The 22,642-nt window shown below is 40.6% G+C and overlaps 1 protein-coding gene and 1 long non-coding RNA gene across 6 annotated transcripts in view; one reads left to right on the forward strand and one right to left on the reverse strand.

Annotated features, from left to right (window-relative positions):
• The window catches only part of LOC140469547 (nuclear receptor subfamily 6 group A member 1), a 381,258-nt gene that overhangs the window by 294,616 nt on the left and 64,000 nt on the right, over positions 1-22,642 (reverse strand). For all 5 annotated transcript variants that reach the window (XM_072566159.1, XM_072566158.1, XM_072566157.1 and 2 more), the window contains exon 2: positions 1,860-1,916. In XM_072566159.1, coding sequence (XP_072422260.1) covers positions 1,860-1,916 — 57 coding nt within the window. The remainder of the gene's footprint in view (positions 1-1,859; positions 1,917-22,642) is intronic.
• LOC140469549 (uncharacterized) overlaps positions 1-22,642 on the forward strand; it is a 160,504-nt gene that overhangs the window by 56,236 nt on the left and 81,626 nt on the right. The gene's annotated exons all lie outside the window — the stretch shown is intronic.

Below are 22,642 nucleotides of genomic sequence, written 5' to 3' on the forward strand. Positions count from 1 at the left end.
CAGGACCTAGCTCCCAGACTTGCCGAGTTTTTACTATCCCCAAAGACATCCCCCTTACTGAGGACAAATGATGAGTCCTCAGCAAAGGCCTTACCTTCATCCTCCCTGTCCAAACATCAAAAAATTCAATACACGTCACGACGATGAACACTTCTTCCACTGCCTCTGCCTCCGAGCTTACTTTTTCTATCAAGACTCTCACCCACCTTTCGAGGATGACTTCGTCTGCCTCCAACACACCCAATCACCTGGTAACCCCATGCCAACCTAATACCCTCCCACAAACCTCTATTTCCAACTGCCACCGAGACATTGACTGCCTCAACCTGTCTGCCCCACTCATCCCCCAATCACCTAACCATCTCCCAGATCGTTCACAACGTCATAACCTCGGGGATCTCCCACCCACAGCTTCCCACCTCATAGTTTGGGAACCCTGCACCGCCCAATTCTACCTCCTACCCAAGATCCAAAGCCTGACTACCCCGGCCGACCTATTGTCTCAGCCTGCTCCTACCCCACCGAATTCATCTCCAACTACTTCAATACTGTCCTATTCCCCCAGTCCAGTAACTTCCCACATATGTCCGGGATACCACCCACGCCCTCCACATCCTCCAAGACCTCCGTTTCCCTGGCCCCCAACGCCTCATCTTCACCATGGACATAGAGTCCCTCTACACCTCCATCCGACACAACCAGGGCTTCCAAGCTCTGTTTCTTCCTCTCCCGATACCCCCACCAGTACCCTTCCACTGACACTCTAATTCATTTGGATGAATTAGTCTTCACCCTCAACAATTTCTCCTTCATATCCTCGCACTTCCTCCAGACTAAAGGGATAGCCATGGGCACCTGTATGGGTCCCAGCTATGCCTGTCTCTACGTGGAACAGTCCATCTTACGGAGTTACAGCAGCACCACTCCCCACCTTTTCCTCCGCTACACTGATGACTGCATCGGGACCACCTCATACTCCCACGAGGATGTTGAACAGTTCATCAACTTCACCAACACATTCCACCCGGCCTTAAATTCACCTGGACCATCTCTGACACCCCCCTCCCTTTCCTGGACCTATCCATCTTCATCAACAATGACTGACTCAACACGGATTTTTTTTTTTTTACAAACCCACCAACTCCCACAGTTACCTGGATTATACCTCCTCCCACCCTACTTCCTGCAAAAATGCTATCCCGATTCCCAATTCCTCCGCCTCCGCCGCATCTGCTCCCAGGAGGACCAATTCCACCACAGAACACACCAGATGGCCTCCTGCTTTAATGACCACAATTTCCCCTCCCACCTGGTTGATGATGCCCTCCAACACATCTCATCCACATCCTACACCTCCACCCTCGAACCCCACCCCTCCAACTGCAACAAGGAGAGAAACCCCCAGTCTTCACCTTCCACCCCACCAACCTCCGCATACTTTGCATCATCTGCTGACATTTCCTCCTCCATCGCCACTCCCTCACCACCCGATGCCTGGAGGAAGGACACCTCATCTTCCACCTTGGGACCCTTCAACCCCAGGACATCAATGTAGACTTAATCAGTTTCCTCATTTCCCCTCCCCCCCCCCACCTTCTCCCAGTTCCAACCTTCCAGCTCAGCACCATACTCGGTATTTTTACTAAACACTTTTGCATACTAATAGCACGTTTATTTTATTACGTGATTGACCTTTCTGCCATATTCGGCACAATCTTTTACGGAGAAAATTACTTTTAGAAGCAAATATATTGAAATACTTGAGCATAGACAATAGGCTAGGAAGAAAGAACAAAAATACATATTTATTCCAGCAAATGCATTTTTGTAATTTTAATTATTTGTAAACATGTACTCACTGTTCACTGAGTTCATCTGAAACACTGATGAGGATTCCAAATGCTGTACACCTGTACCTACAGAAGATTCAGAAAAATTCGTCAAATAAAGCCATATGTGCCAAGAGCCAGGTAATCTATGTGCTAGACTATATTGAAAAGACATTCTCCCAGATAGCCATCTATCATGTGTCGATTGAACTTTCCAAAAATAATTGAACAGTCAATCGACTAAACAAGGTTGCATGTCTGGTTTTATCAGAGGGGTGGAATTGCTTGAGCAGGTGCCAAGATGACACTTAAACTACACTTGTGCTTGCAATACTTTAGACTCATCAGATAAACTATGTAGGTAGGTATTGTTGTATACAGTATTCCCCAACAACTAACCATGCAACGGTGACAACGGTGCTCTCATAAGCTGACATTGGCTAATGATAAGAATCTTTGAGTTTAACCATAATTAATCTTGGAAGATACTTCAAATTCCTAGTTAACCTGAAGCTAAGAGATTCAGAGTGTGGAACTAGAATCACACAACAGCCAGCATGGGTAGAGATAATAGGTTGTCTTCCCTGATGGACATTAATGAATAATAAGTTTTGAAGATAATCCAGTAGTTTCTTACAAATATTTTTCTGACAATCACCACAAATAACCAAACTGATTAAATGCAATTTTACAACTGCGGTGGTGGCAGTTGAACTCATAACCCCTTGGGTTATTAGCCCAAAAGCACAGCTAAATAGTTACCAAACTTCAACCACTGATTGATTGATTGACTTTAACAATCAGTCATCACAAATCAGTAACAGATGCCATGCCCACTGTAATTGCTTTGTGCAGTTATCAATATACTTTAGATTCAGTACTAAGGTTCAAAGGTTAGCCAAGTGATAGGAATCTAATAACCTAACAAATAGTAAATCTTCAAAAGGTTTCAATAGATTTGCTTTGGTAAGGAGTTCCACTAAGAGTCAGAGTCATATAGTATGGAAACAGACCCTTTGGTCCAACTCATCCATTAGTTTCCCAAACTAAACTAGTCCCATTTTCCTGCATTTGGCCCTTATCCCTCTAAACCTTTCCTATTATGTACATATCTAAAATGTCTTTTAAATGTTGTAACCATACCTGCATCTATCACTTCCACTGGCAGTTCATTCCACACACGAACCACCCTCAGTGAAACATTTGCCGCTCAGATCTCTAATTCTTTCTCCTCTCTCCTTAAAAATATGCCCCCTGGTTTTGAACTCACCCACATCAGAGAAAAGATCTTTCCTATTCATCTTATCTATGTTCCTTGTAATTTTATTACCCTGTAAAAGGTCACTCCACAACCTCATGCTTTTGAGGGCAAGTAGTCTCTTATAACTCAATCCCTTCAATCCTGGCAACATCCTGGTAAATCTTTTCTAAATCTTACCCGTGCTGCAACTTTCAAAGAACTACCTGAACCCTGGGTGTCTATTAGACGACACTACCCAGAGCCCTACCATTAACTCTATAAACCCTGCCCTTGTTTGTTTTACCAAAATGCAACTACTCAGTTATCCATATTGAACATCATCTGCCACTCCTCAGCCCATTGATCCAATTGATCAAGATCTCTTTGTAATCTTAAATAACCTTCCTCACTGTCCACTATACCACTAATTTTGAGGTCATCCTCAAACTTACTATTCATGCCTCCTAAATTCTCATCCAAATCATTTGTATAAATTAGAAACAAAAGTGGACCCAGCACCAATCCTTGTGGAACTGTAATTTGATTTGAAGCAAACCCACAACCACTACCACCAATAAGAACAAGGGTAGTAAATGCATGGGAATATCACCTGCTCCTGGAAGTTCCCTCTGAACCATTCACTATTACTAATTTGGAAATATATCACTGTTCCCTCAGTGTTGCTGAGTCAAAATCATGGAACTCCCTCCCAAACAACACTATGGGTGTATCTACACTAAATGGATTGCTATATTTCAAGAAAACAGCTCACCACCACTTTCTAAAGGGCAACTAGGATAAGCAACAATTGCCCAACCCAGAGTGCTCCGATACCATGCATGAACTTTTTAAAAAAAACTTTGAAATGAAGACAACTTTAAAAATTGGGTAGTACGTGTATGGAATGAGCTGCCAGAGGAAGTGGTGGAGGCTAGTATAATTGCAACTTTTAAAAGGCATCTAGATGGGTATATGAATAGGAAGGGTTTGAAGGGATATGGGCCGGGTGCTGGCAGGTGGGACTAGGTCGGGTTGGGATATCTGGTCGGCCGAAGAGTCTGTTTCCATGCTGTATGACTCTATAAAAGACCCACATTGTTGCCTCACAAAAAAAAAGCCCACTGGTGGGAGGAATCTTCTTGAAGCCTTCAAACCCCAGAGCTTTTCTCTCATGTTGACAGCTGGGAAATAGAAATTAGAATCAAAAGAATCCAGGATAGCAGAAATGGTCACTAAAGTCTTGGAAATCATATCTAAAGCATTGAAAGTACAGTCCAAGAACAAGCACCATGAGCAAACATCTCCCACCCAAGTTTTAAAAAATGCCAACATATCACAGTGTGTAAAAGCATTTCTAAGGGCTGTTATCAATTAGTGATTGTGTCCTTGCTTGCAGACCAGAAGGTCCAGGTTGAAGTTCCAACTTGGCACAGAAGATAATCATAACATGCCCAAATAGTCTGATTAAAATATTTTAAGGGCTTCCCAGCCTGTCCATTTCTCAGTGCTACTGATCTCCACTATCCTCTCACTTAGTTTCACCCGACCAGTTTCAGCGAGCCCAGGAAACAAGTGAACGGACAACTGAATTCTGAATCCAAAGTTAACAATGGAGTCAATTACTTCTTAAAAATTGTCTGTCATGACCCTGGTTATCCCAGGGGATTTGGATGGGTGGTGGTGGTAGTAGTGGTGATGATTCACAAGTTAAATGCTGAAGTTAAGTTGTTCTGCCAGCCTCTGCACTGAACTATTAATGGCTCCTAGGGGTACTTTTTAATTCTTACCCTTTTCAGTGATACAGACCTGCTACTTCCTGGATTGCAGTCTGTGTACTAACTGCCTTGAGTCTAACAGTAACACTTGTGCTGCCTGGAGCCACTACAGCTTCTGTAATATCCCAGATTCAAAACACAGCTATTTGTCCCAGTAAAGACAAAACTGAAAGCATAGAACCTTCTTAAACTTCACCAATTTCCAAGATGATGCAGCCTGCTCTCAATTAGATGAAAAATGTAAAATAAAGTTATGGAATTTTACCATTAATCCAATAGTTTATAATACTGCTGTTTATAAGCTCTGGGCACTCAGTGGATGTATGATCAGGGTCTCAACAGCAACTTTTAAATTATTAAACTGCTTTGCTTAGCATCAGAATTAACATTAGTAGGTTTTAATCCTTTTAATGATTTTACTGTTCATCCCCTTGCTCTTATAATCCAAGAATGATTGTATCTCAAATGTTGGTACTTCTATTCTACCTTGCCCATCCATTTCCAAACCAGCAACTCAGCAAAAACAATTAGATAACTTGTAAAAAAATTTTCACCTAATTCTGGCCACCCTTTGGAAAATGAGAAGATCTTGGAGTGCACATGGTGGAGATTTACCAGAATAATTTCAGATAGGAGGGAGGTGGAAGATTTGGAGTGATGTTGCCCAAGGTTTAGTTTTTGAGCTCTTTATATTCTTGGCATACTATTGACTTGAGTGGTTGGCATAATTCCAAATTTGAATGGGATATGAAACTTGGAAGCATGGTTAACTGCAAGAAAGATAGTGTAGAACGTCAAAAGATATCATTTTGTAAGTTGATGGAGGTAAACAGGTGGCAGATAAAGCTTAGTATGGAATAGTATAAGGTGATACATTTTGGTTGTAAGAATGTGGAGAACAAACTTTAAATAAAGAGTACAGTCCTAAAATGGGTACTGGAGCAGTGTATATAAACATATGTTTAGATTAGAGTGGTGCTGGAAAAGCACAGCAGTTCAGGCAGCATCCGAGGAGCAGTAAAATCGACGTTTCGGGCAAAAGCCCTTCATCAGGAATACAGGCACTCTGCCTGTATTCCTGATGAAGGGCTTTTGTCCAAAACGTCGATTTTACTGCTCCTCGGATGCTGCCTGAACTGCTGTGCTTTTCCAGCACCACTCTAATCTAAACTCTGATTTCCAGCATCTGCAGTCATTGTTTTTACCTGTATGTACATATGCATAGCTCACTAAAGTGGGTAGGACAGGTTTAGACAGCAGTATATAGAAGATCAAGGAGGTTGTGATGAACTTATTAAATACACTCTTTTGGCCTCAGCAGCAGTACTGCATCCAGTTTGGGTGAACACTTTGGGAAGGAGGTGAAGGTATTGACAGACTGCAGAATAGGTTTACAAGAATGGGCCCAGGGGTAAGAGGGTTGAGTTGTAAAGATAGTCCCAGACTGTATAATCTGTTTTCACTGGAAAAGAGAAGCCTGAGAAGGGACCGGACTAAAGTATTCAAAGTCAAGGAAGATCTGGATAGCATAAGTAAGGAAAAAAAATGTTTCCATCTCTGAAAGGATTGAGAACAAGAGAGCAGAAAACTAAAGCAATTGCTAAAGCAGCAAAAAAGTGATAATGGGAAAAAGCTTTTTGACAGTAGGATGCAGAATGCAAAGGCTAAGTGTATGTTGGCAGCAGGCTCAGTTAAGGAACTTAAAGGGGAATTAGATGGTTACTTCAAAACAAACAATGTGTAGAATAATGGGGGAAGGAAGGAGAATGCATTCAATGAGATGATCATTTGGAGAGCCTGTCCAGATATGTAAGGGCTTAATGGCCTTCTTCTGCACAGTAATCATTCTGTGATTCTGCGAGTTTAGGGTGGAGAAGCTGGAACTGTTTTAGAAGCAAAGATTGATTTGGGACTTGATAGAGGTGTGAAACATAGTAATGGATAAAGAAAGGTTGATCCCACTAGCTGATGGTACAAGGACCAGAGAACATAAATAAAGTTTTGGGCAAGAACTACAGAGGGCAGTGTGAAAAAATGTTTTACACACAAAGTGATAGTGACCTAAAACCTGTTGCCTATGAGGGTATTGGAAGCAGATATTATGCACAATTTCAAAAGAAAATTGAATGGATACTGAAGAGAAAATAAACTTGTGGGACTGCAGGGATAGAGTGCAGAATGGATCTGATTGGATTACTGCATAGGGAGCAGTTATGGACTTGATGCGCAAAATAACCTCATGTGTTGAAATAGCTGTGTGCGCGTTTTTAAATATATTCTAGTATGCAAAAAATTAAAATAAATGAAGTGCCATGAATAAAATGGAATTATCAAATAGCACTGCAGCTATGATTATGCATGAACCTGCTTTTTTATGTAAATTAAGTGATCAGTTATCATTTTCATGAACAAAACAAAATGAAATCCCCATCCTCTTATAGTAATGTTATCATTTCTTTAATCTTCTGTTAATCTCTTCCTGCAATCTTCTTAAATGTGTTTTTCATTGGGTCGGTGTCTGACTCATTCAATCTGCAAATCTCAAATTCACTTTGTTTCAGAGATGCTCCAATATTTGTTGATGCTCTTGTATTCTCATTTATTTTAGTTTTAAAGTCTAAACATTTTTGCGAATTTGAGGGTAGGTGATATTTATTGAGTCAAAGGTGTATCCCAGGAGCTGACAGGGTGCAGTTTATGTGGAAGTAGTCACTCTAGGGTGTTGAATAGCTAAGGTTACAGGGAGATGAAAGTAGTCCTGGAACTCTGACATTGTGTTTTAGTACTTTAGAAGTACTGTCAGCTTGTTGCATCCATGGTCGACGGCAACAGTGGTATTCACAAGATGAGATGCAAAGCCTTAAGTAATCATAGGGAGTTAACCAACGCCATCCTTAAGTTAGAGAGGCAAAGGCTCTGTCAAGATTCTGGAGGCTGCTGAGGGTAGTATTCTGGGGATTGGGACCCTGAAACAAATTAGGTAAACTAGGATTAGGTGGAGACTAGCATCATTACAAGAAAGGATCAAATGTGATGTGGGGTATTGAGGGATTGGCATTGGAATTGTATGGTGATACGTTATTGGCATCATATGATAGCATGAGATATTGACAGCAATTGGTTCAGAGGTAGCAGAGAAAAGTTGGGCAACTGTGCTGCCAAGAAACATAGCAGAGCTGTTCCAATTCTGCAAGCTCCCTCAGCCTACAATTGTTTGAGTTTTATTCAGCTCAAAAGAAGGAAAGAGAGAGCACAGAGTACAAGAAGTAACATATGGGGAAAAAGGGGAACTCATAGAAATGGTGTAAAACAGTCACTGAGCAATAACAGATGACATGGTGGACAAACAAAAACTCTCAAGTGTTGAACTTTCTGAATTCCTAAATTGCTTCTCTAGAAAAAAACATGCCAAACACATTTAAGATTCAATGTTAAGTTCATAGATCTGGTTTTGCATTCTGACTTTAACTTTGTTGCAGTGAATGACTTGACACGAATTGCTTTTGAAAAATTTTATCAGAAGCATTCAGCAAATATTTCAAAATATCTTCATTATTCTGCAGAAGTGTTCAAAACTTGTATAGTTCTCCATATTGTTCACTTATTACTATATGGTTACGATTCAACATTAGTCTTGAATCAACATTGCTTTACAGTAGTCTTTCTTCTCTGAATCAGAACACATGTTCAACTTCCTATTCAAGATTTAAAGATATATCCTGCAACACATCAGTGCTGTCTGACAAAGTAAGGAATGTTGCAGGCTTTTGGTCAATAAATTAATATCCTTTTCAGATAAATATAAAAGATCCATGGTACTACTTTAAGAAAAGCAGGCAATGTTCAATATTTGATTTAGAATTTGTTCCTCTGTTTAACTATTCAAAAACAGATCAATTGATTATTCAATTGCTAACTATGGTACCTCTGTGCAAATTGGCCACTGTTTTCACCAATATAACAATGGATCAGTACTTCAGAAGTAATTCATTGGTTGTGAAGCACTTTGCATTGTTCTTGAAATATTTAGACTCCAAAATTAAGTTCTTTTCCATTGCCCCACTAAACCATTTTACAGAACAAGCACCCTCAGCCATATGAACATTCATTAATTTGGAATGAAAAAAAAAGGAAAATTTAGAATCAGAAGAATTAAAGAAACAAGAACAGTAACAATCTGCAACCAAAAATTTGCAGAAGAGATACATTTTTAAACACCGCTTTATATTTATACAGTTATTGCATATTCAAAGCTTTTCTTAGCCTTGCATCAATTAATGTAAAATAATTTTTCCAAAATACTTTGTAACAGATAAAACACAAGTGATTTACCACGATCTGTCATGAATAAATGTATAGATGTATCATGTATAGATGTTGGACATGGCTGTTGCTGGGTGACCAGCATTTATTGCTGGTCCCTAATTGTCCAGCAACTGACAGAGTTTTAGCACCTGAGAGCTTTGTTCTTCTACACCTCTATTATTTCTCAGTCACACTCTGTTGTCTGTTCATACTCTATGAATTCCCCTTGACCCCACATGTTGTTATTTCCCATTTGTCTCTTTCACTTTTTAACTAACCCAATATATTCTGTCCAATCAGGTCCACCCCACAGGAAAGGCATGAAACATTCACTCTGATAATGTAATGTGTCATAAACTCCCGTAAAATACTTTAGGAAAAATAGGTTTATTTTGAAATGTGGAAATCTGATGCAGAAGAAGCCGTATTATTAGTAATAATTCAAGGTTTTCAAAGTATGAGTTCACATTAAACCCCTTATCTGTTCGAAAAAGTAATTGTACCAATTATGAAACCATTTGTTGGCCTGAATGGATACTAAATATGGGCCCAGCAGATGGTCATTCACACAATGCCTGCTGCAACATGCTCAACAGCTGTCCAGTAAGCTGACCAGATGGTTAAAGACAGACCTGGGTTGATGCAGGACAGTGTCATTAAGACAGTCTGTATAGGGAAAGAATCACATCAATTGTTAATATTTTGAATAGTTTATCAAATATCATCTCAGTGCAATGATTTACAATGGAAATAGCTGTACAAAATTAAAACCAAGCTGATGCTACAACTAGCTCTGAAATTAGAGAGTAGATGCCTTTGCCAAAAATTGACCTGATCAACTAATTGCCTTGATCCAAATGATAACGTTTTTTTGAATTTCCAATTGAGATAGAAGGGCAGATTAATTATGATTCACTAAAAATCAATTTATAATTGTACAAAAAAAATCATAGGCTGCCCATCCTTGATTTTCTATGATTTGTTGTCTTCTCAGTGGGAATCCACTATTGCAGGATGGTGGAATTGTCATTTTAAGCCAATTATTACTCTTGTGATGTGGCAGTTGTTGGTCACCATCAGCATTCTGTGCTCATTCTAATTGTCCTTGAGAAGTGGTAAATTGCCTTCTTGAACCATTGTTCATTTGGTGAAGGTATTAAGAGAGTTACAGAATTTTGTCCCAGTGTTTCCCAACATAATTCCAAATAAAGGATGATGTGTTGCTCAGAAGGGAATTTACAAAATGGTTGTGTCCCCATGTATCTGCTGCCCTTGACCTTCAAAGTGGCACAGCCTCCAGGTTTGCAAGGTGCTGTCAAAGGTGCCTTGGTGGTTTGCAGTAGTACATCTTGTAGATGGCCCACACTGCTACCACCGTGCTGATGGGAGTGATTGTTTAAAGTGGTGGTTGGGCTGCTGTATTTAGAATGTATCAAACATTGTTTAAGCTACACTCATTCAAGCAAATGGAGAGTATTCTATCACATTCCTGACTTGTGCCTTGCAGATGTTGGACAGGTTTGATGACCAGGTGATGAGCTCGTATCTGCTGAATTTCCAGCCTCTGACTTACTCTCACAGTTAACAATACTTAAAAGGCTGATCCAGTTCAGTTTTGGATTAATAGTAACCCACAGGATGTTGAACTTGAAAGATTCTGCAATGGGAATGACATGGGGAGATAGTTGGATTCCCTATTTTTGGAAATGATTACTGCTTGGCTGACACTTACATAGTATGAGCATTTCTTCTTACTTACCAGCTAGAACCTGAATGTTATTCAAGTCTTGCTGCATACGGAAATGGACTGCTTCAGTATCTGATATGTTCCACATGGAACTGAACATAGACCATGTGGAACAAAAGGGAGGAAGGGAGGAAATACCTTCTATGTGCAATTTTTCTTCACTGTGGTTATAAAAATGCAAGCTCCTGCAAGAATCATTTTTCTGGGTAGTGAAGTTTATTATTGTAGTTTTTTAAAAAAAATACTCCATTTGTATCTCATCAGGTACTTAGAGTTCTACCTCTACATCTAACAGCAGTTACTTTTGCTGCAATATCATTTAAATTGTCTTTTTGAAACCAAACTCCCACATGCGGTTTACAAATCTTTCTTGGTACTAACAACTACCAGTCGAATTATGAGACCATTAATGAAAAAGTCAAATCAATCATTAATGGTGGACCTGGATGGTAAATTTTTGACATAGGTAGTTTGGCATTAAAAATATTTTAAAACTACGTGCTATTAAAAGGATATATTTAGGTCATATTATGTGTAGTTTTGAGCTAATTTAAATGGCCATAATTAACATAATTTAGAACAGAGTAAACTGTCACTTTCCTGCCAAACCAGAGATTCAAACATATTTAGCCATTTGTGAGGGAATAGAAACAGGCTAAAATGGCAAGTCATGTAAAGAAAGTTACCAAGCCTACCACTGGAATCAATCCCCCACAACCCTTTCCCTTATACACCACTGAAACATTTCTTTTGTGAATAATTTTTTTCTTTTTAAAAAAAACACATAGCTAAGCATTAGACAATAGGAAATTATGCATGGCAGCAGGATGAGAGATAGAAAAAGATAAAAGTCACTGAACATAGACTATGTGGGACAAAAGGGAGCAAGGGAGGAAATACCTTCTATGTGCAATCTTTCTTCACTGTGGTTTTAAAATGCAAGCTCCTGCAAGAATCATTATGGGTAGTGAAGTTTATAATTGTAGTTTATTAAAAAAGACATACTCCATTTGTATCTCATCAGGTATTTAGAGTGAAGGAGAAATTATATCATTCACACTGATTGTAGGTCAGTCAACTCAAAATGTTAACTCTGTTTTTCTGTCTACAAATGCTGCCAGATCTGGAGTATTTACAGCACTTTGTTTTTATTTTATAAAAGAGAAATGGAAGGTGTTGATTACATCGCCTGCACAAATCAAAAGCAATAATCGTTTGCATGATTTGTTTTATACATAAAGCAGTCCAGGTTTTTCACCATTTGCAGAAATGCCAAGGTATGTGGTTTGTACTTCGCAAATAAAGCAAACAGCCTTTCATTTGTTGTTTTGCTCATACTACAGGAGGGTAGGGGGTGGGATAACTAACATTTTCCTTAGCATTACTGGCTGCAATGGGAGTTGTAGGTTTTAATTAGAGTTGAACATTTAATGGAAGCAAGTTCAATTCCAATTAACTTCCATAACTGAAAACTAATGCTGATTTAGAAGCAAAATGGTAACTATGGGGTTCACATACATTCTTAATGTTATTACTCTTTTCTGCTTGGAAAACAAGATTCTTGGCAAAAGGAGTAGTGAAGGCACACCTCAGCAACCTAAAAATCTTCTCAATGCATTATAGCATTCACCCTCCCTATAATTCCATGGGAGTTGGTAGAAGGCACTTGAATGTAGAGTTTAAAGTTGTGGTATCTCCAACCAACCTTTTTCTTATTGACTGCAGGCTCATTCTTCAAGCATTTTCCTCCACTGGGGCAAGTAACTGAAGTGAGATTTAAATTAAATATTTGCATTCTTTCCTGAAGTGTAGTTTGAGGTTGTCTAGTAACGTACTGTCCTTTTCCCATAACAAAGTCTCAGGAGGAAGTTAAGACAGAGGGGCATGATTGTCTCCCATATCACTACAGCTTTGTATGAGTGCTGCAAGAGCACAGCAATGTCCAGTACGCAGCCTTTCAGTGACTTTGGAGGAGGATCATTGCAACACTGCAGAGCTCAAGAAGGGTTAGATTTAGATTTTGGCAGACACATGAGCTACATGCTGAATCTTGGAGAGAGTCCATATGCATGGGGGTCCTTAAGAATAAAAAGCCAGTTATAGGAATTAATTGGGCTTTACGTACTGGAAAACATTTGGAAGGGCACTTAGCTATCAGGTCACTGCATATTGTGATAAGAGTGGTCAGTAAGCATATGGGCTGTACAGGGAGTCATTCTGCAGGGGTATAAACAGAATAGAGAAAGACATCCAAACACAACCAAACAGGAGGCCACATACAAAGGTGTGAAAGCAGCAGACAATGACGACAAGGATCCAGTAGTGATGGAGAGCAACACCCTTCACAGGAAGTGTACAGCCCCAGAAATCAGTAGAACAAAAGGCAAAGGATGGTGGTGGGGGCAGTAATGGAAGCCAAACAATCTACAGTCAAAAGTTAGATCACATTTGAGGGGAATGTAAACCAGTGCTGCAATCCCCTAACTCAGCAGACTGATGGTCAGTGATTTGGTTCCTTAGCATCAAACATCTCTCATATCTTGCAATACTGCTCACCAATTCCCTTCCAAAGCCTATGTGAGAAACCTGAACATTCAATTCCAGTTAGACATTATCTCAAAAGCACCAAGACAATAGCTTTGCCTTCAGTGCTCAATTTATCAAGGTGCAATGTCATCAACTGCACAAATCATTATGGTACCAACTGAATGCCCAGGGAGGTTCTTCAGGGACGTCCTGAAGAAGGGTTACACCCGAAACATCAACTTCTCCACCTCCTGGTGTTGCCTGGCTTGCTGTGTTCTTCCAGGCTCCTGCCTGTCTATCTTGGATTCCAGCAACTGCAGTTTTTTGTGTCTCTAACCAGGGAGGTTCCTCAACAGGATGAGCTTCCCCTCCCTCGATATTCAAATAATCAGCAATTAAAATATGTACACCCGTTTTCCTGGTAAAATGACTCCTTCATCCTTCACCAGTCCTCAGTGCTGCAGTTATTAATTTCAGATCCCAAACTTCACGAATGGATTTCAGTAAATGAGGGATACGTCCTTAAAAGCTGACTCCACACCCATCTACAAGAACCTGACAAAAAGGTACAAGAACCACAACATTTCCATATTAGGACAAGGATTGACTCTGCCAGAGTCTGCAATTTGGACCAAACTGGTGGCCCTTGCATAAACTTATGCTGGGATTTCTGAATCAGTGGCAGTTTGCAACACTCTCTAAAGCATGATCCTTCGTTACAATGAAGAGGGTAAACTGCTGGGTAGACAGTTCATCAGAGAGGAGGATGAACATGCCAAACATGTGAGTGGCAAAGTTTGGCAGAGGTATTGAGCATCTGGTTTTAACTGTGGTAACCCTCTTACCCATATGGAGTGGCACTGTCTGAAATTTATTTTCAGCTATTGAGAGAACCTTCCATTAAAGAATCAGCTTGAATATCTCAACTCAGGGGACACAATGGCCGAGTAGTATTATCGCTGGACTGTTAATCCAGAGACTCAGGTAAAATTCTGGAGACCCGGGTTTGAAAGCTGCCATGACAAATGGTGCAATTTGAATTCAATTTTCAAAACCTTGAATTAAGAGTCTAATGTTGACCACAAATCCATTGTCGATTGTTGGTAAATCCCAACTGTTTCACTAATATCCTTTAGGGAAGGAAATAGTCGTCCTTACTTGGTCTGGACTACATGTGACCCGAGACCCACAGGAATGTAGTAATTTTACAGGGCAGGGATGGGAAGGTGTAGTCAAGGTAGCTGTTGAAGCCAGTGGGTTTCAAATAGATGTCTGTGTTGAGCTGGTAGCCAGAGACAGAGGTGTCCAGGAAGGGGCGGAAGGTATCAGAAATGGTCTGTCTGTGTGAATTGGAGGTCAGTGTGCAAGGTGTTGAAGTTGATGAACTTTTCAACCTCCTCAGGGGAGCACAAGATGGCACAGATACAGTCGTCATCAGTGTAGTGAAGGAAAAGGTGGGGAATAGTGCCGGTGTAGCTATGGAAGAGGGACTGTTCCACATTTTCTATGAAGAGGCAGGCATAGCTGGGCCACATGCTGGTGCCCATGGCTACCCCTCTTGTCTGTAGGAAGTGGGAAGATGCAAAAAAGAGAGGGTATTGACGGTGCGGACCAATGCTACCAATTAAACGAGTGTCAGTGGAGGGGCACTGGTTGGGCTAGAGGGAGAGGGCTTTAGGCTTTTGTCATGGGGGATGGACGTGTATAGGGACTGGATGTCCATGTCTGACAACTCCCTCCCCTTCCTGGACCTCTCTGGCTCTGTCTCCAGCAACTGACTCAATACGGACATCTATTTCAAACAGAATGACTCCCACAGCTACCTTGACTACACCTCCTCCCACCCCCACCTGCTGTAAAAACACAATCCCTTACTTCCAATTCCTCAGTCTCTGCCATATCTCCGTCCAAGGCCAATTCCACTCCAGAACTTCCCAGATCGCTTCCTATTTCAAGTACTGCAATTTCCCCTCCTACATGATCAACAATGCCTTCCATCACATCTCCATTTCCTGCAACTCTACTCTTGAAACCCAGCTCCCCCCAACCACAAGGATGGAAACCCTTAGTCCTCATATTCCAACCCACAAATCTCCAGATATAGCACATTATCCTCTGCCATTTTCACCACCTACAGTCAAACCCCACCAAAAACATATTTCCCTCCCCACCCCATATGCATTCTGCAGAGACCATTCCCTCCACAACTCCCTCATTAGATCCGTGCTTCCCACCAACGCACCCTCTATACCTGGCAACTTCCCTGCCACTGCAGGAGGTGCGAAACCTGTGTGCACACCTCCCCCCGCACCCTCACCTCCATCCAAGGCTCTAAAGGATCATTTCAAATCTGACAGAGATTTTTCTGCTCATCCTCCCCCCTTAATTACTGCATCTGTTGCTCTCTATGTGGTCTCCTCTACATCAAAAAGACCAAGCACCAACTCATGGAGCGGTTCAGTGAACACCTCAGACCTGCAAGCACCAAACCACCTCAGTGTCCTGTGGACGACCACTTCAATTCCCCCTCATACATCCCCAAAGACATGCAAATCTTGGGCCATCTCCACCACCAAATCAAAGCCACCTGCTAACTGGAGGAAAATAAAACACAACCACACATCCATATCCCCACCTCATCCTAGATCTAACCCTCCAACTTGGCCCCACCCTGTTGACCTGACCTTCCTGCCCATCTTCCTTCTCACCTATCTGCTCCACCCTCCCCACCAACCTATCACAATTACCTCCTACATGCATCCACCTACCTTCCCTCCAGCCCCCACCCCCATCCCAGATTTCGCTCTCTGTTCCTTTCCTGATGTAGGGTTTATGCTCAAAACTTCAACTCTCCTGCTCCTTTGATGCTGAAAAAAGCACAGCAGGTCAAGCAGCATCCCACGTTTTGACTCTGACGCTCCAGCATCTGCAAGTCCTCACTCTCTCCTACTGGTTCACTCTGTGGCTAGCATAGAAAGGCTGAATACAACCAAGAAGATTTAAGGAGGTGAATTGTGTTTTTTCAGGTAACAATGTGATTGATCTTTCTGGGTCAAAGTCAGCCTTTTCTGGTAGTTTATGTATAGTGGATGACAGGGCAAAAGGGAATCCTACTGCTTGGTTTATGGGGTTGTGTAGATGTACCTGCATCCATATTATGACTCACTGCATTTTGATTGGTAAACCATAATGCCAAAGACTGGGAAAGTTCAGTCCTGCTAAATTTTTGGAAAACCAAGGATGTATAAGCCAGATATAATTTCATCCCTAGAAGAAGTTATGTACCAATTGTGATGAGACTGTGCCCTTTATGTCACAACAGTGGTTCTTCAGACAAGCAGTTGGTAAACAGTTTCGGAGTTCTCTCTGGGTGATTTCCTTTTAATGAATCTAAAGAATCAATCTTGAATGGGCAGGGTCAGGGCTCACAGACGCAGGAAGGCTTTTTAGTTTTGCTTTCAGAGTTAGTTAGAATGTTTTTGCTGGCTACTAAGCTAAAAGCTCGAGTTCCCAGCTGCCACAATGAAAACAGTAAGACTTCCTCTTAAAAATCAAAAGGAACAGATTTTTTTTTCTTTTTCTGAACTGGAAAAAGACAACACATGAGAACCATAACTGGTTTGCTGAATTGTATTTTTGCCTATGGGTGGGTTTAAGGGATGCTGCCTATATTGAAACAATTGATGGATTTGTGGATAAATAATACATTATCATTTTAAGTATTTCAATAGAGTTAAAGTTATGCCAATTCTTCTTTGTTTTGTATTTTAACTGTGTCATAAGAATAAAGTGTATTTTGGTTAACGACTAGTGGTGAACCAATTGATTCACATCTAGAACATATGAACAGACTGGGGCTGTTTTCTCTGGAGCGTCAGAGGCTGAGGGGTGACCTCACTAGAGGTTTACAAAATAATGAGGGGCATGGATAGGGTAAATAGACAAAGTCTTTTCCCTGGAGTCGGGGAGTCCAGAACTAGAGGGCATAGGTTTAGGATGAGAGGGGAAAGTTATAAAAGAGACAAAAGGGGCAACTTTTTCACACAGAGGCTGGTACGGGTATGGAATGAGCTGTCAGAGGAAGTGGTGGAAACTGGTACAATTGCAACATTTAAGAGGCATTTGTTTGTATATATGAATAGGATGGGTTTGGAGGGATATGGGCCGGGTGCTGGCAGGTGGAACTAGATTGGGTTGGGATATCTGGTCGACATTGACGAGTTGGACCGAAGGGTCTGTTTCCATGCTGTACATCTCTATGACTCTATAGCACTTATACTTGCCTTCAAATAAATCTCACAGTTAGGTCTCCGCTATCTCCTTACAAATACTGTGAAGGCTCTAGTCTGGTTCATAACGTAACAAAGATTTCAGAATTTCCTGACCAATTTCCTCATACCATATACAAACCGCTATTAGCTTTTACATTTAGAATTAGACTTTATTGTCACATGCACTTGAGTACAGGAGTACAGTGAAAAGTTTTCAATGTCGCCACACACAATGCCATCTTAGGTACAAGTACCTGGGTACAAAAACTTAAGAACAATGTGGAAAGAACTAAGGAACAAAGTAAAACGTTATCCATTACAGTCACTCATGGCACAGTATGGAAAATAATTTTAAAAATTAAACATTACAGTCCTTTTTAGTATTAAATGTTTAAGTGCTTATTCAAGTTAGAACCACACTTCCTACAAGGGCTCAATCTCCTCTGCTTCGGCACGCTTTTGCCACACTGGCCTGATCGCTCCTGCTCTCATCATCGCTGCAGATGTCGGGGGAATCTCCATTGCCACATTGAGCTTGCTGCTGGGATCTCAGGCCTCCAAAGTCCCGATCCAGGCCTACATCTGCTGCCACACACCAGATTGCCAAAGTCCCAATCCAGATGCCAGTGGCGCAGTGGTCTCGCCTTCAGTTTACGTGCTGGCATTAGGAACTCACTGATTGTTCCAGGTCAGGCCCCCAGCCCACTGCCTTGAACTGGACATCTAGCCGACTGCTTTGCATTGGACATATAGCCGACTGCCAAATTCAACCAGCCCATTCTGCTTCTGCTGCTCTCCAGAAGGCAAATTATTTGAAGAAAAATCTAAAAAAAGCCTAAAACTAAACAAAGAAAGAAAAGAGAAAAACAGTGAAGAGCAGATGGAGTGGAAAAACCTATTCTGTTGCCATCTTGCAGAGATGCCTTCATTTCCATAAAATGGAGTTGTTCATTTTACGCCATAGCTCTTCCATTACCTGACATGCCCTTCCTCAAACATAATCTATTGCTTGCAAACATGGTCAAAAAAGATGGAATATCTGCAGTTGTTGTTGCTATTACAGTAATAGTAGGTCATTCAACTGTTAACAGTACTTTTACTTTAGCACTGGTTGCCTCTTGGCTCCTTTACACTTCTTTGAGGTAGTCACCTTGCAACATCATTCTGGGATGCAGTTATTTCACACATTTTTCCTCTTTCCAACCATGGTGCATGCCTTCCTGAGGAAATTCAAGTAGGGTCAATGAGTTTCACAGGATTTTTCAGATGAAAAATGAAGAATGGACAATTCTGTATCAGTAGAATTTAATCAGCGCATCATATCTTATAGTATTAAGATTCTATACGACTCTTGTTTGATGCTTCATTTACCAAGCCTCTTGACCAATATTGTGAAACATGTTGCTTTGATCTGAGCATTTTAAAAGGAGCTCTGTCCAATGTAGTAACCCTGCACCAAGATTTTCTCATTTATGAATTTATTCTTTTTGCTGAATTCAGAACTAACAGACAGGCGAAATCAGCTTAAATTATAGTTCAAACCTTTCGTGGATAGAAACTTTTGAGAATTAATGGTTTCTCGTTGGCTTGTAGCATGTGGTAGGATGGGAAGCTGCATATTAATGAGATTAGATATACAGTCAATAAGGTAATTAACAAACAGTAATCCCCCCTATCGAAATTGGGCGCTCCTTAGTGAGAATTTTATCTTGATACCTGAAACTTACTGAAGGTGCAAAGAGTTCCTCCCAATGTTGAGACAGGTCTCACTGAACTTCTCTTGTGGTTATGCCACATTTCTCACTAACGTCCATCATTCAGGACCCTAAGATTTGACTCCTAATTGTAAGCAGTAGAAAAAGAACCAAGGGCTTCAAAGTAAGTTAGCAAAGTAATTAAATAATAAATATAGATGTCTTTCCAAAGTGTAATCCACAAAGCACTTGGCATGCATCACAAACTGCATTTTGGAACTTCATCCAGTAGTAAGCCGTAGACCATGCTGACAACTATTTTCTATGGCAAAGATTAGAACAGAGAAAATGAAGTGCTTCAGAAAGCAGTTTACCTCGGTGAACAGACCTATAGCTTGAAAACATTGGTAATACTAAATTTAGGGGTTAAAAACCCAGTTTTAAAATTCATAGTTGTACAAAGGCAGGAGCTATTAGAATTTATAAACAAATTGAATAGACAGTTACTGGAATCGCTCTAAACAAACATTAAAAAAAAAACTTGCTGGTATTAGCTGGTCATAGTAAAAGTCTCAAATAGTAAACAAAGAACTGGTGACCTGCAAATATGTCTATAATGCACTACATAATGAAATAGAAGAATCGGACCTTTGTATTTCGCTTGTGTTCCTTGTGTACATTTAAGATTATTTTGCACTCTAAAGAAATGTTCTTGTATTAAACAAAGGAAAAGTTTAAATTTTGTATAATGGACACATCAAGTCATTTAGTTCTATTAACACCATTTCAATCAACGTTCAAAAGATAAATTTTTATGAAATTATTTCAAGAACACTTTTCTCCAGCTCTTTGTGTCAACAGCAAATTTGGCTAGAATATGGAGAGCCACTAACATAGATCGTAAATAGTCAAGGCTCTAGCACTGATCCCTGAAGCTTGCCAACTTGAAAAAGACCAAATTTATCCTGACTCTGTATATTGTTAGTTAGCCAATCCTCTGTTCATGTTAATAACAGCTCATCATGAAGTCTTATCTTCTGATGGAATCTTTTATTGAATGCATTTTAGAAACCCAAAAATGTAACATTTCCTACTTCCTTTTATCCAGTAGTCATCAGGAATCATTCATTAACAAGTAGGCTAGTCCACCAAGGAAAATCAGCATGACAGGTTCTGTGTCTTTGCATGGCTGATAAGTCCGATTCCCCATCTGCATCTCCAACCGCATGTTTGACAGGTGTTTCCAAGAGTTGGAATTTGTCTTTGACCTTGAAAGTTACTGATATTCTTTTCTCCTGTTCCTTTTCCGTACTTCCTCTTGCTATCAGGTGTTCTCAAAAAATCCTGTCCCTTCATACAAGGGATTCCTTCAAATTGGTTTCTTCTGAACAGGGGGTCGCCCACACATTTACCATCTACGTAAAATTTGAGGGAATACATCACAGTTTTTGAAAAACTTTTGTCTCCTCTAAATGGAGTATCTTTCTTGAGCAAGGTGATGATGATTTGCTTTGGTAGTCGGAACTCAGGCATCCTAAACACATGGCTGGCTCAGCTCCGTTGGTTTCAGATGATCATGGCTTTAACATTGATGTTGTTGGCTGCTTCACAGGCATTGATGTTAGTATGCCTGTCTTCCCAGTGCTGCGGAGAGTCCATCACAAACTGCATTGACAGTACTTCAGTGGTTGAGGAGGGGTCTATAGATAGTCCAAACTTTGGAGCTGTATAAGGAAGTCAGACGGGTGTCTGCCTTATATAGTAGGATCATGTCACTTACCCTCAAGTGTCCAAAGGCAGCACTTAAAGACTGGATGCAATTTGAATCCCCACATTGATGTGAGCCTTGGACAATAGGCGCTGCCTAGGTTGGGGAAATGTTTCACATTTAGGAAGATTTCTCTGCTGATCTTCATGGAGGGATCAATCAGAACTTGACCTGGGACAAGCTGGTAAAAGATTCAAGTATTTCTGATGTTGAAGCGGAGACCAATTTCTTAATATGCTTCGACAAAGGTGTTAAGCAAGGCTTGAAGATCCTCTTCCTAGAGAGGAGAAAGACGTCATAATCCGCATACTGATGTTCAACAAGAAAGGTTGGTGTCTTTTTCTTCTTTGATTTCAACCAAATTGCCCACAATTTGGCATGGAGGAGACAGAGCATGCTGATGAATTCCTCTGGACAGCTGGCCTTTGACAAGGTCTTCCATTACACTTCCTAGTCAATGGAGTCAAAAGCCTTGGTCAGATCAATGAGGGCCATATAGAGTAGTTGGCGATCTTCCTGACATTTGTCTTGGTGTTGCTGAACAGTGAAAATTATGTCCACAGTTCCAAGGTTTGGTCAGAAGGCACACTGGCTTTCAAAAACAATTTCCTTAGAGTTTGGGAGAAGAGGCCCAGTGAGGAGTCAGACAAGATCTTCCCGGCTATAAAGAACAGGGAGATTCCTCAGTAGTTTGCACAGTTTACTGAATGCATGTTGGATTTCCAAAAACACCAATTCTATTAGTTCCTTTTATCCACTAAACATGCTTAAGCCACACAGAATGCTAACAAATTAAAATATACTTGAGAAGAGAGACATGTTGCCAAAAGATTTCATTTTGCTGCATTTTCTCCTCTGGAACACATTGTTGTGAACATTTGAAATTTTGGCATTCTTGCATTTGTCCTGAGCATTGGACAAAAAACTCTGGCAATACATCGCTTTTCAGCTATATTCATACTTATTAGAATTCTTTGAGGATATAACAAGAGTGAAGAGACTGACTGAATGGAAGCCATATTTGCTGATGATAAAGAGATAATGATCAATTGTCAATGTGACTCCAAATGGCTGAGGCATTACCTCAAATAAGCAATGTTAAAATATATGCTCCTATGTAATGTTAAAAGATTAACTTGTACTACCTCTCTAGACATTAATGTAATGTTAAAGGGTTAATCTGTACTGTTGTTCTCCAGACGCTGAACATTCTGGAAGTGGGTGGGGACGACATTCATGTAGGAACATGGATGATTCACACTTTATTTGGGCAGCCATTTACTGCTATTCTACTGCTATCACCAAATTAAACTCTCATTCAGTCCCTTCCATTCAGAAATGCTCTCACAGCCATCCACAGTCAAATTTGTTTGCGTGATCATCCCCCAAAACTAGGATATATCACACCTGCATTGTCTTGGGGAATCACAGTCAGGAAATTGTTTGCATAACAATTCCCCAGGATTAGGGTATTTACATAATCTTGG

Source organism: Chiloscyllium punctatum, chromosome 49 (genome assembly GCF_047496795.1).
Source record: "Chiloscyllium punctatum isolate Juve2018m chromosome 49, sChiPun1.3, whole genome shotgun sequence".
NCBI classification, from domain to species: domain Eukaryota; kingdom Metazoa; phylum Chordata; class Chondrichthyes; order Orectolobiformes; family Hemiscylliidae; genus Chiloscyllium; species Chiloscyllium punctatum.